The 14,542-nt window shown below is 39.6% G+C and overlaps 1 protein-coding gene across 2 annotated transcripts in view; it reads right to left on the bottom strand.

The window, feature by feature from the left end:
* Nucleotides 1–1,805: 1,805 nt before the first annotated feature.
* The window catches only part of PRKAR2B (protein kinase cAMP-dependent type II regulatory subunit beta), a 66,191-nt gene continuing 53,454 nt past the window's right edge, over nt 1,806–14,542 (bottom strand). For both annotated transcript variants that reach the window (XM_077935797.1, XM_077935798.1), the window contains 6 exons: nt 13,399–13,552; nt 11,514–11,615; nt 10,691–10,765; nt 8,197–8,262; nt 7,870–8,008; nt 1,806–6,830 (listed from right to left, as the gene is read on the bottom strand). In XM_077935797.1, coding sequence (XP_077791923.1) covers nt 6,697–6,830; nt 7,870–8,008; nt 8,197–8,262; nt 10,691–10,765; nt 11,514–11,615; nt 13,399–13,552 — 670 coding nt within the window. In that variant the 3' untranslated portion in view covers nt 1,806–6,696. The remainder of the gene's footprint in view (nt 6,831–7,869; nt 8,009–8,196; nt 8,263–10,690; nt 10,766–11,513; nt 11,616–13,398; nt 13,553–14,542) is intronic.

Below are 14,542 nucleotides of genomic sequence, written 5' to 3'. Positions count from 1 at the left end.
CCCTGACTTCCAGGCAATTGAAAGCAAGTCATTACTCTCTATATGTGTATGCTTAGGAAGTCTTATTGAATTAAATAATCATAATATTATGTATTATGCAAATAAACTTTTTTAAAAAAAATATCAGAGAGAGAGATTGATCCGGAATGAAGAGCTGGTATAATAACCAAACCGCTGGAAGATTGTTTTCCGATCAGTTTTGATTATTTAAGGCCAAAGTGTTTTATGCAGAATGCTCCATTTCTCTCTGTTGAGAGTAGCATTTGAAGCAGCATATGTTTTGGGGTGGTCATACTGCTTTTTTCAAAATAGGTGCATGACCCATAGTTTCACACTAAAATCTTTTAACTTTTCTAAGTTCTGGGGTCTATTTTTGTGCTATAGCACAGATGGCAATAATCCAGTACAGGAATATCGGGGGACACCTATTAAACCAGAACAATGTATCCAGTATGAACCCATCTTTAATGCACCATCAGTGCATGTTGCAGAATACACATACCGAAAACCACCAGTCCAGAGGGGCCCTAAATTTCAAGAGAAGAAATCTCAGAAGGAAGTTGAAAAGGAGAGTCAGGAGAATTAAATCACCCCAGCATGCTTGAAGGTTATTTTTAAGCACATAATAGAAATTAAAATGTAAACAGCAGCTTAGGGAAGTTACAAACAAGCCCAAGCATATGCCAGGATCATTGATGAACAGTAAAGGAAAGCTATAAAAAGGAGAGTGTGTTTTGGCTGTGAATCCTGGAAGACCTGTTCCCTGCCTTGCAGGGCTTTTTTCAACCTGGCTTGGGAGCCTGGCTGAGAACTACCACTGGCAGGGCTGGCAGCAACAGCAGCAGATACGTTCTATGCTTATGATAATGTTTTATTCTCTTACTAATTGTGCTGTTTTAAATGGGCATTTTATATTATACTTCCTTTTGTAATGCTTTCTTTTGAAATGTTTAAAATACTTTTTTTTAACTTTACCAGTTAAATGTGCATTCTGTAGTTGATATACAAATGAAATAGAAGACTTAATCTATTCATTTGTATCATTATTCCTATGATCTTTGTTTACAAAAGTTATATAAAAATAAAATATATTTTTATATTTTATTGTTTATAAAATAAAAAGTTACTATACACACACAAATATAAACAGGGTGCATTAACTGTCAACAGGAACCACCAACACAGATTCAATCTTGTGGGCCTTTCCCATATTACTTGGCTGGGAATGAAGACAATGATCAGATGCAAATGATCCACATGATTGGCCCCTGCTCACTTGGCTCCAATACACAGAGAGTTACTTCAGCAACATATTGTCACAGAAATGGTCATCCATGTCCCTGAGGCAACGTGAGAAGGTGCCCTGACTGACATACTAATTTGGGAGTTAAGTAGAACAGTCATTAGGCTCTCTTGCTAGCTGGTTGAACTGGAACAGATGTTAGTATTTGGTTTCTACAGCTAACTAGTTGCAAGGTATCTAAAATACAAGAAATATTTCAAACACAGCTGTGGTTGATGTTCCTTATCACCCTTTAAAATTTCACTGGCATTAGTAAGGCTCATTCCATATGGGCTCTCAGGAAGTTTCAGAATGGAAGACACCAATTCAAACATTCTTACTCAAATCATGCCCAGCAGAGGGAGTGCAAGTGTCTTGTTCATATATAAATTCAACAACAATGTGAATAAACGTCATACCAACCATGCTCTTTGCTTCACAAAAGATCCAGGGCTGCTGCTACGCAGATGTATGAAAGGTTTGAACTGATCTGATAATGCAATCCACAGACTCATGACAAATATTCTATATTCAAAATTATTTATTAATTTTGTACATTGTAAATCTCCACAATTTGTAGGTACCATAAAAAAGAGGCATCAATAAAAAGACAGAATACTAACATTCAGGAAAGGGGAGTGGCACACAAACGTCTTTAAGGGAAATTAAGAATATTTCCTTGTTGTTTTTAAAACTCTGCTCTATCCAAAAGGTGCAGGGCAGATTGTTATTTTCCATATTCTAAAAGTATTCCAAACACACACACACGTATCAAAAGCAATAACTCCTAAAACCAATTAGGTTTAAAATACAGCTGTTATTTCCTCTATATGCTCCTGGATGGCTAATTTAACACAGGCCTCTAAACATCATCCTTTACAGGAAGGTGTTGTGATGCTGTTGGAATATATTCTTGTTTTAGGCTTTAGCTAGTTTCTCTAGGAAGAAGTGGCACAATTTTACAGCAGTGACATTTGTACACAGGAAGATACCTACTGTATTAAACTATTGGTCCCCCTAGTTCAGTATGAGATACAGTAGCAGCGGCTTTCTAAAGCTTCAGGCAGAGATAGCATTCTTCTACACCAAATCCTTTTTTCAAATTGGGGGTGCCAGCAACTGAACCGTCTTCATGCAACGCATGTGCTCAAGCCATTTTACTTAAATCTTCCATCATTTGGAATATTTAAACTCTTAGCCCTATGCATGTGTGCCACCATCTCACATTTCAATGAATCTCATAACTTTTCAATGAAGGCAACTCCAAGCCATGTGATCTTTAATCCCAGATTTTGAGGTGTAACAACTGTGCAGTTTTTGGCCTATGAGTGCAGGTTCTACACCAAAATTACATAAAACAGGAGGATTCCAGGTGGTATTGGGAGTGTGCTAGACACAACTAGGGTCACAGGAGCCAACTCCTAGGGGCTGAGATCCCTTCGCCCCCCCTCAATAAAATATTTGAGGGGGTAACCCCCCAAAAGTTGATGGATATTGCCATTCAAATGGTGTGCATGTGCCACGTCTTGTGGTTGATTATGCAGGGTGGGGCTTAACTGCCCTCCCCAAATATTTTATTCAAGTTGGCACCCCTGTACAATGTACAATCCAAGCACGCTGGGTGTACACACTTCCAGGTATGTGTGCATGGGAATCTTACTTTTAAAAAGACAAACAAATGTTCTTTTTTTTACATATAGAAGTCCATTTGGAATACAAAACTACGAACATATCATGATGTGACTTTCCCTTTCCACATAAATGTAAGATGTCCCTGGTCAAAGGACAATTGTGTGGCTCCCCCCCCCCCCCCACATTTCCCAAGGTGCATTTATGTATTCATTTATCACAACAACATCTTGTGATAATTTCTTCATGGCTTATCTAGAAATGTAACTCTTTTTCGTGGATGAAGACTCAACTTCTGCACTATACTGGCCATACCAAGAAAAGAGCTGGAAGATAGGAAGCATGCACAATGGCAAACCAAGGCAGGCCTGATTCTGTCTATGCCATAACAAGGTCCACGGGCAACCCCACTGCTGAGAAGGACTGTCACAAAGCCCCACTGCCTAGGCTACTTTGGGTACCCATATTCCAAACCATAGCATGCAACATCCTTAGCGAGATAAGCTACTCTACATTCCCAGCTGAACTATTCACATTGTTGACCTCAATGTCAACAGCCGCCAGACAGATGGCCACACATCCAATCTGTGCTTGTGGAGCTCTCCCAAGAGTCGATCATCACTCCCAGCTCTGATAGCATTGGAAGGTGGGTGGGAAGAGGCACTTCCCTGGGCCCTGCCTAACAAACCATTGATACTCTCAAAGCTGACAGTGGTGATCATCTACTAACACACACAGCACAAAAAGACAGGGACTAGCTGCTGGGACCTCCCCCCCCCCCCCCCGCAAACTACCCTCCCCCCGCAAAAATCCCAGTCTTTTGTACTCATGATAGGATAGTTCTGTACACGTAAACCTGTTTCCCCTTACAGATGGCTGTCCTATTTAATGTGTGATCATGCCTTCCTAAGGGGCAGGACCAAGTAAGATCCTGGTGGCTTAATTTTTAAATCCACACACTACCAGAAGCAAACCAGCTTTCAGTGACTGGAAGCGTGCATTTGTGCATTGCAGCCCTAATATTCATTGCAGGAGGTGGAGGAATTCTACAGAAATCTTAATGGTGCATAGTGTGGTTTGTGAAATGTTGAATCTAGTGTCCAATACTTACAGTGTTTGTGTATGTCTAGGATATTTCAAAGGTACAGAAGTGACACTGGTGTTTCTTTAGGCTTTGAGTGGAACTCACTATCGCATAGGTAATTCATAATGTGCCCCCCCCAAAAAAACACCCCACTGAACTAATACATAATATTTAAGAATAATCAGTTAGAAACATAAAAGTTGTTGGTCAGGATCCAAAGAGCTACGGCAGGTGTGATTTTGTTTTACTTTGAAGAACGAACTTGCCACACTCTATGGCTTTTGAAAGTCCCTTTTTTGGTAATACAGACGACTTCTTTTCAAGAAACACGCTCCCTTCCGCATATGAAACTAGTAGTGTAGTTCTTTGCATCCAGGCCACAGAGTTTACTTTGTGATGTTTCTTCCTAGGATACAACACAACCACTTTTTCAAATCAAAGAACAAAGGAGCTTTATCGGGAAGATTATGTAAAAAGTTGACACTTGGTCATTTATATCACAACATATGATATAAATTATGTAACACTGATAATATTGTTGTATAATATCTGCCTTGTACATTTCTTCTTCATTTGTACCAATCACTAGCTGTTCCATATACTGTTATACTAACGTACATATGCACTGCAAGGTTAATACTCTCTCTCCAGCCCAAAATGGAAGAAATCACTGTGTGCCAGCCTTGTATTTAAGCACTAGCCTGGTAGCCATAGGTGACAATGAATTCTGTGTGGTTGAGTGCATGGAAATCTATGCTAACAAGCGAGTGGACTACTCTGTGCCCAGCAAGATGGCACAACACAGAAATGCAATGGGCTGCTGGAGGAGGGACAGAGCTCATTGCCCCTCTTTTGTTAGCCTCTAGCAGGCTAGTTAAACACTTTGTAAGCTTATTTACAAGGCTGGTTAAAACAATATTCTATGTTGAAAGCAGAGTGATAGCCTTTTTTCCAAGGAAGACGACACTTTTTAAAAACTGGTACTCTTTCTTCATGGTTATTTTGAATCAAACTGGTTAGATTGACTGTAGCAGGCAAAAATTAGATCTAGCTACAGTATTAGACCTTTGTCCTTGCAGACCATTCCATACATTCTTTGTGGCCCTGTTCCATGAGTTCCTTGAACCACTCCATTCACTGAAAACCAGCACATCCCTGCACCAGAGACAGGTGGAGGACAGCATGACCAGATTAGATCTGGCTTTAGCTGCAGTGGCCTAAGGCACCATTTACATTATTTCAGCTAAAACCAGTTTATAGGGTAGGGACTGTCCAAGTTCGCTGAATGTGAAACAAGGGGGAATCTTTTCAAAAAAGTAAACATAATTGTGTGTTGTTGTTTTTTTAAAAGGGAATAGAAAAAAAACCATGTGGAATAAGGACACCCCAAATCCAGGTAATTCAGTTTAACTGAGGATCCTTCTTCTGACACTGCAATCCTTGTGACTAATCCCAGATTATACCAGGATTAAAACTGCTTTGAAGACTATGTTTTATGCAAATTATATACACGATTATGACCATTGCCTATGCAAAGTTACTTTTTCTTAAATCAAAATTAATTTTTTTCAGTGAAGATCCAGCTCAAGTCTAAATAATCAATACCACATATATAAATCAAGTGCAACTAAAAATAGATGCATTACATAAATCTTCCACATCTTGTAAGGTATTGCAGTATCTTTCATACATACCTAAATGAAATCTGACATCTTATTATAAAATCAAGTGGACTTTAAAAACAAAAATACAAAGCTAATCTCAGACCTAGCTCATAAAACTGATCATGAATAGAAAGCCATGGTTTGCTGTTTGGAAGGCTTCTGGTAACTACTTTTATAAATACCACCTTAAATAAAGCCCGTTCAAAGAGCCAACAAGCCAAATATATAGCCTTCTATACTAGATACTTGTGAACACTGGTGCACTAACATTTTCAATATACCACATTTATCTGACATATGGACGAAACCCTGACTTTAGTTTATGTCAGTGGCAAATACCCCACCAACACCTATTTATTCTTTTTACCTCCAGATATTTAACAAAAACCGTTAACTATTTAACAAGTAGGAATGCATTTATTCCACAGATATGCTGCAATTCAATTATTAGGTGAAGCGGAGCTCTCTTAACAGCCACCACTGCTATTTGCCAACAAACATGTTTCTCCAAAAGTAGAAAGCAAAGACCCGTTCTTTGGGTGGGGCGGGCGGGGGGGGGGGGGTAAAATAAAGAGACATGCTAGTATGCACAAAGAGTTTGGATTGCAATCACGGACTTATTTAAAAGAAATGTTAGTAACTTTATTATAGAAGACATGGTCTTTTTTTTAAGAGGTGTCAAATGGTTATAACCCAAAAACTGCACATAAGATTGCAAATTCCCATTGAAAAATGAAAGACTTATGGGGTTGATCTTTTCGGAGTGTTACCTAGAAGCTGAGTTACTGGTGGGCTCAATCCTTTAAGGTCAGGCCAACAGAATAATTTCTCAGCCGTGTTCACTTATACACTTGAACGACAGTGTAAAGACACGCAAATAAAAGTTGGGAAAATAAAATAAAATGCCAACAAACCCAATCCCCTGTAAAATCACAAAAAAATGCTTAGCATCTACAGAAAGATAGACACATTTATCAGTGGACTAACCACTACTGTGCTATTTCTCATGAACAGATCGTGTGGCTTCGTTCTGCACTTCATGCACTGGGATCGGAAATGTCCATGTTTGTTCCAAAGAGAGCAACTAGCTGTTCTTCATAGTTCGCAATGTTCCTTTTCATTATTTCCATACAAGGTCCCAAAAGCCTTTCAAATGCCTGTACATCCATAACTAAAAATTTGGGGGGAAAGAAAGAGAATGAAGAAGTCCCAAATCTAGACGATAATAGGAAGATTATTTAAAATGCACACATTTAAAATCACTACAACTGGAAAGAGCACGGCGAGATTAAAATAGCCATGTCCTTGCATGCACCAACGGTGCTTTTCCCACTGCAGTCTCTGTGGTCCTCAAAAAAGCCTTCAACCAAAAGCCAGGAGACCTCCTACAGCAGCATCTGAAGTAGCGCATTAGGTATTGCAACTGAGAAATCCCTGTCCATCTCCAAAAGTATTTCTATTTTGTTTGTCAGTCACTTTTGAGTCATTTTTTTCATGAGTATAGCTACATCATCATCATCATCATTTTTAAAATCTGTTTTAGGTGCAGATATTTGGATCCAACTTTGTATTCCAAAACTTTCAGGATGAAGACTAACAGAGATACAGGTGATGGTGTTTACATTGCTTTCTCTAACACAAAGGTGGGCAACCTCATTTTATCTGGCTTTGCCCAACACCAGCATCATGCGGTCCTCAACAACAACAACTAAAGTTGTCCACTCCTGCTCTAATGTGTCAATCTGTCTATAATCTTGTTTTAAAGAAAAAGAAGAAATATGTATTCAATTACTCAAATCATTTTAGCTCTGAATCCGCTGTTAGAGAAATACGTCACCCCTCGAAGCTTGCAATGAGTCCAAATATTAATTTGTCAAGGAAGTAAAATATTCTTAAGGTTTCTGAGGACCACAGAGTACAGTTTCCATACATGAATACAACTTTCGAACAACATGTTGAAAGGTGTTAAAATATTTCTGTGTTCATAATATTGTAAATAAAGGGATTCTTCTAATATCACCAGGTATCATAGCAATAGGAACAGGTTAAGTTCTAATATGTTGATTGAACTTAATGCAGCTAATGAAATTTGGCTTTATGGTATAAGAAAATACGTATTACAGAGTATGCATGCTAGCCAACAGAAACTGCAGTATTCTCTTTACTACATAAAATAAAGCAAATACAAAAATAAAATAACTTTGCATTACCTAAACACTTGACTGTACCGAGTGCGAATGCTGAGGCAGCTCGAGGTTTGTTAGTTACAAGAGCAAGTTCCCCAAAATACTGTCCTCTAGTGTACCGGGCAATCTCCACCGCTTCATTTTCATCTACCTCCTGCTTACCCTAAAAGGTATAGAAGCAAAAGGTACAGAAGTCAGACATTCATTAAACAATGGGTTACAGCCCATATAATATTCAATACATTGTGATAAATGAAATATGCCATTAAAGTTGCACAAATGTTCTTTTTACCATGTAAAGAAGCAGAAAAAATTTCAAGTTTTTTTCAGTTACATTAATACAATATGTACCTTTCTTTTCATTGTGATTTTCACTTCTCCAGATTCAACAATAAAGAAACAGTCCGCCATGTCTCCCTGTTTTTTTTAAAAAAAGAAACACCGTAAGAAAAACATGAATGTAGTTATTTAGTAGTTCTATTGCTTTAAAAAAAGAACAAGCATACGAACAATGTAAAACCAAAAACATTTATCAGTGTGACAGTGTGAAATTATCCTTTCCTTTTCTCATAAACAACTGAGCAGCTTCCACATCCTTATAATCAAAACAAGCCTAATTAATGCTGGGTCTGTTCCCATGTGTTTTGAATGCATAATGTGTAATTCAGCTGTTATTTCCTTCAGTCAATCCTCAAATATCAATTTGGGGTAAAGGAGGAAGCAGAGGCAGAACAGCCAGGGCCTGGAAGGGTGGGGCAGCGGATACAGCAGCTTGCCAGAGTTTCATCTGCCTGCAACTAATCCGGAAGAGTCCTCTTCACAGTGTTCTCTCTGAGAATTGGTGGAAATAAACCATGCACAAACAATGAGATTCTCCCAGGTGAAACAAAAAATTAAACAGGCGCCGAATGGGGGAAAAAGCAGCGCCTTCTCTACGTGTTCCTTCGCTAACTATTCTCAAGGACTACGCCAAGAAAAATGTTAAGTTTACTTTGTCCATCCTGCTCAGAACAACAGAGAGACTACTTTTCCAAGGGCAACAGTGATCATGACACAGAGGAGCTGTTGCAGCTAGTCTGGCTAAGAAACTAGGCTCACCATCTGATGTCCTGGTTCATTAACCAAGCACAGTTAGAAGAAACCACAGTTCCTTGAGTCCATGGTTCATACTTCAAAAGGAGCGCATGTGGCACTGTGGTCTAAAACCACTGAGCCTCTTGGGCTTGCCGATCAGAAGGTCGGCTGTTCGAATCCCCGCAATGGAGTGAGCTCCCATTGCTCTGTCCCAGCTCCTGCCAACCTAGCATTTTGAAAGCACACCAGTGCGAGTAGATAAATAGGTACTGCTGTGGCAGGAAGGTAAACAGTATTTCCGTGCGCTCTGGTTTCCATCACAGTGTTCTGTTGCGCCAGAAGCGGTTTAGGCATGCTGGCCACATGACCTGGAAAGCTGTCTGTGGACAAACACCGGCTCCCTCGGCCTCAAAGCGAGGTGAGCGCCGCACCCCATAGTTGCCTTTGACTGGACTTAACCGTCCAGGGGTCCTTTACCTTTACCTTACCTACTTTAAAAGAAAGCTAATTAGAGTTTGCCTCTGAATAATACTTGCTGAGTATCATAAGTGATTACAGTGGTACCTCGGGTTACAAACACCTCAGGTTACAAATACTTCGGGTTACAAACTCCACTAACTCGGAAGTAGTACCTCAGGTTAAGAACTTTGCCCAAGGATGAGAACAGAAATTGCCCGGCAGTGGCGGCACAGCAGCAGCGGGAGGCCCTATTAGCTAAAGTGGTACCGCAGGTTAAGAACGGGCTTAGGTTAAGAACGGACCTCCAGAACTAGTTTGTAACCAGAGGTACCACTGTACTTTTGTGCTCATGCCCTGCTTGGTGGCTTTCCATAGGCAATCTGGCAGGTCGCAGTGGAAGAAGATGGAATGCTGAACCAATAGCGCTCTTCTTATTTTCTTAGGCCCGTGGTTTAGGCAGGATCATACCCCGTAATGCTAAATCCTGGCTTAGCATTGTATCTGAACTTGGCCAGTACGGTATAGAGATATAATAAAGCAAAATGTTTTTCAAAAAAAAAAAATCACTCTGCTGAACAGCTTTTTGTGGCATAATTCACCCAAAGAGAAGAAGAGCCTGCTAAAAGCCTGTGCATGAAGTCAAATGAAACAGGAAGTGGATGGGGCAGTGGTCACCAACCTTTGGGGGCCCATTTGGAAGTTTTAGGAGAGTGCCATGGGCATCACCCCCTCTGGTTGCTTCTCTCTCCCTTCCGTGGGTCACCCTCCCCAAACAAAAAGAGAAATGCACACATGCATGGATGCATAAACAGTCTTTGCTTTTCCACAGGGTCAGGGATGGGAAGGGGCCTTATCAAGTAGTCCAGTGGGCTAGAAAGTCCGTGGAGAAGCAAAGTAGGAGGTCTATGTAAGCTGATGCTGAAGTAATTACACTGCTGCTTTGTACAGGCAATTTCACCTGGAGGAAAAGAATTTAAAAGGCTATCATGTATGTTTCAAAAATAAAACAAAAGCAGCTAAACCATAGGTGGTTTATCACATGGCTTCATACAATAAGATAAAGAGACACCTTTGACTGCATAATTTATGTACTTGTTTAATTATTGGTATTCAAATTATCTTTTGAATTCATTTCCCAGAACTCTGGTGTTCATTGTAATTGCCTTTTAGATTACGCCGCTATTTCTTGTATGTCAGATAATTCAGTACTTCAACGTTTGAGGCTGTCCAATATGCTTTTATGTGTGATCTGCTTGCAGATAAAGTCATTATACTTACTGAATAACTAGCCAAACAGAACACAAAGGCATACCTGAGCAATGATTTGTTCTCCGTCTTTGTATATTTTGGTGCCGATCACATCCACCACTTTCAACCGTTCCGAAAGCTTTAACCAAAAAAAGGAAGACGAATTTTGCTAACGTATACATGCATAACCTCCAACACTGCACAGCTAAATATGGAGATATGTGTGCTTCTCTTTTCCACTGCCTGAGGATACCTCACAAGGATCTCATGTCAGTGATGGACGTTACGTTTCGATAGCAGATTAGTTTCTGCACACAGTCACACACCTATCTCTGCCCTCCAACCAGACAAGGAAAAGATGTTATCAAAGTTCAATGACATATTCTAGCCAGGCAAGAACATCTGTGGCCTGGGAAGAGTTGAGAGGGCCAGATCGAACGGCCTGGAGAATGAACATTTGGCACCCAGGCTTGAAGTTTGCTACCCATGGCTTACAGACATGGAGAATTAGGGCAATGGACTGAAACCTGAAGAAAAGCAACTGCGACCAACCAAAGCATTTAAAGAGGCACACCTAATGAAAAAAATAGGGATGGAGACTTGCAATGGACAAGATACCTGGAAACAGAATCCGTACATGATAAGTAATGATCACTGGACTACAAAAACATACCACATAGTAAAACAGGTTTTCTTTATAGCAAATCTATTAAAGGCATGCACAGCGTTTGTTTTAAAAAATAATTCCCCATTATTATTCCAGATGTTGAATCAATTACACCAAAATGTATTTGCACAAAAAACCTACACCCCACCTTTTCGGAAGTGAAAGGAAAGGAAAATAACTGTGTTAGAGTAAATGAAACAATACAAATAACATAACTTACTTCTAAAGACTTAAGGAAGGGCAACGACTCAATAAAATTTTCATACATTCTTCTCTTTTTGGCATTGTTTTTTACAATAATTCTTCGAAATGTGACTCTGTCCTTTAAAAAAAGAAAAGAAAACTGTATTAAAGTTCAAAGTTAAAATGGCAGGTTAAAAACGATAATTTGTACGATTATGTAAACACAGCAGCTAATGAAACATTTGTGTATACTTAAGTTGATTTTGGACCACACACACACACACACACATATTTTAAAAACCCATTGATAGGACAAGTCCAAAGGAATTAAACTTACCCAAAAAGCCCAGAATAAAATATAAAATCCTTACTGATATTAAGAGCAGAGGGGGGTTTGCCCTGCCGGACTTTAAGTTATATTATGAAGCAGCAGCTTTTTGCTGGTTGAAGGAATGGCTACTTCTTGAGAACACAGACATTTTGGATCTGGAAGGCTATGATAATGCTTTTGGGTGGCATGCATATCTGTGGTATGATAAGGCTAAAGTTCATAAAGGTTTTAAAAACCATATTGTAAGGAAAGCTTTGTTTAATGTCTGGAATAGATATAAAGATTTTTTAGAAAATAAGACTCCTAGGTGGTTGTCGCCAATGGAAGCCAAAGCCGTGAAAAAGCTTAACATGGAATCTAAATGGCCGAGATACTCGGAAATTTTAGAACAAGAAGGGGACAGGTGGAAATTGCAGAGTTATGAGAAACTTAAAAATAAGGTGCGGGATTGGTTACACTATTTTCAAATAAGAGAGGCCTTTAATTTGGACAGGAAAAATGGCTTCCAGGTGGAAAAATCAAAGTTGGAAACAGAATTGTTAGAACCCAATGCTAAGATATTGTCAAGAATGTATGATTTGCTGTTGAAATGGAATACTGAGGATGAAACGGTTAAATCGGCTATGATAAAATGGGCACAAGACATTGGTCATAACATTATGTTTGCTGACTGGGAACGGTTGTGGACCACCGGTATGAAATTTACGGCATGCAGTGCCTTAAGAGAAAATATTATGAAAATGATTTATAGGTGGTACATGACACCAGTCAAGCTTGCAAAAATTTATCATCTGCCCGATAACAAGTGTTGGAAATGTAAAGAAACTGAAGGAACATTCTTTCACCTTTGGTGGACGTGCCCAAGGATTAAGGCGTTCTGGGAAATGATCTATAATGAACTGAAAAAAGTATTTAAGTATACTTTCTTGAAGAAACCAGAGGCCTTTCTCCTGGGCTTAGTCGGCCAATTGGTGTCAAAGAAGGATAGAACTTTTTTTATGTATGCCACAGCAGCAGCAAGAATACTTATTGCAAAGCATTGGAAGAGGCAAGATCTACCCACTCTGGAAGAATGGCAGATGCAAGTAATAGACTATATGGAACTGGCTGAAATGACCGGCAGAATCCGAGATCAAGGAGAGGAGCAGGTGGAAGAGGATTGGAAGAAGTTTAAAGTTTATCTACAAAAACATTGTAAAATCTATGAATGCTGAGGGCATTAAAAATGAAATGATGGGGTTTAAGTGGCCAAGATAAATAGATTATAAAGAGAAGGATAAAGGCTTAAGATGAATAGTTAATGATCTTGCTGAACTAATTTTTAAATTGGAATACAAGAAGGGAAGGCGGGTGGAAGTAAATGAGAATAAGGTATTGAAAGTTATCAAAATGAAAGAGTGTTCTTTTTATACTAAATTTTTTTGTTTGTTGTTGTATTTTTCTTTTTCTTGGGTGTTTTTTCTATTGAGATTTTTTGATGTTTGTTTGCTGTTGTTTTTCTTGTGGTTTTCTTTGTTGGGTTGTTAACTTTTTTGGAAATCTTTAATAAACATTATTAAAAAAAAAAAAAAAACAAAGGAATTAAACTTACCAAACCCCACACAGCACCAGGAGAGGTAGCAATGATTGTAGCTGCTCTGGGAGTATTGTACATTAAAGCCAGCTCACCAAAGCTCCCACGGTTGTCATACGTGCCAACACACCTTCCAACACCTTCACATTTCACATAGATATCGTACGTCCCTCTATAAGATATACATAAAGTGAACACAGATTGCATGTGCAATGCTGGAAAGATTAAAAGTAAAAGAAATGCTGATATTGCTTACATCAAAAATGCATTCTTCATTATCAGAATTAAGGGGCGGGGTGGGGCCCCAAAATTTAACACTTACTCTGCAGCATTCATTTTCCCCCCCCACTGTACAATGCGGAACCACAGCAGAGATGATGACACCCACGAGATCCACAGTGTTACCAGTAGAGCAAGGATTTGAATCCAGTCTCCTAGCTCTATCTCTCTGTTATTTACTAAAGCACGCAGGCTTAAACTGCTTCTTAATCTCAACCAAGCTCACACCACCAAAAAGTAAATTTCTAATGGGCATATAAAGCATAAATTCAACCCTACCACCCAGATACTTTTCTTATTTTTTTAGGTGGAGCATAGTCTCATTTGGCAATAGGCCACTTTACATGTTTAACTACCTGGCCTTGCTATCGGATCTACATTCAGTAGGAACCCCAAGCCCATCCCGGCTCCACTACAAGAGTGTCTGTATGATACATATATGGATACAATCTATGGACATAATCACAATTGGCATGGTTAATTTACAGTGGTGCCCCACAAGACGAATGCCTCGCAAGACGGAAAACCCGCTAGATGAAAGGGTTTTCCGTTTTGGAGGTGCTTCGCAAAACGAATTTCCTATGGGCTTGCTTTGCAAGACGAAAATGTCTTGCGAGTTCCTGCAGGGTTTTTTTCCTCCCCCCCCTTTTTCCCAAGCCACTAAGCTGCTTAACAGCTGATCCGCTAAGCCGCTAAACAGCTGATCGCTAAGCCGCTTATCAGCTGATCTGCTAAGCCGCTTATCAGCTGATCCGCTAAGCCCGCTAAGCCGCTAATAGCGCTAATCCGCTAAGCTGCTAATGGGCTTGCTTCGCAAGGCGAAAAAACCGCAAGACGAAGAGACTCGCGGAACGGATTCTTTTCGTCTTGCGAGGCACCACTG

This window comes from Podarcis muralis, chromosome 10 (assembly GCF_964188315.1).
Source record: "Podarcis muralis chromosome 10, rPodMur119.hap1.1, whole genome shotgun sequence".
NCBI classification, from domain to species: domain Eukaryota; kingdom Metazoa; phylum Chordata; class Lepidosauria; order Squamata; family Lacertidae; genus Podarcis; species Podarcis muralis.
The sequence above is the reverse complement of the archived record's forward strand: the minus strand, read 5'-3'. Positions and strand labels throughout refer to the sequence as shown.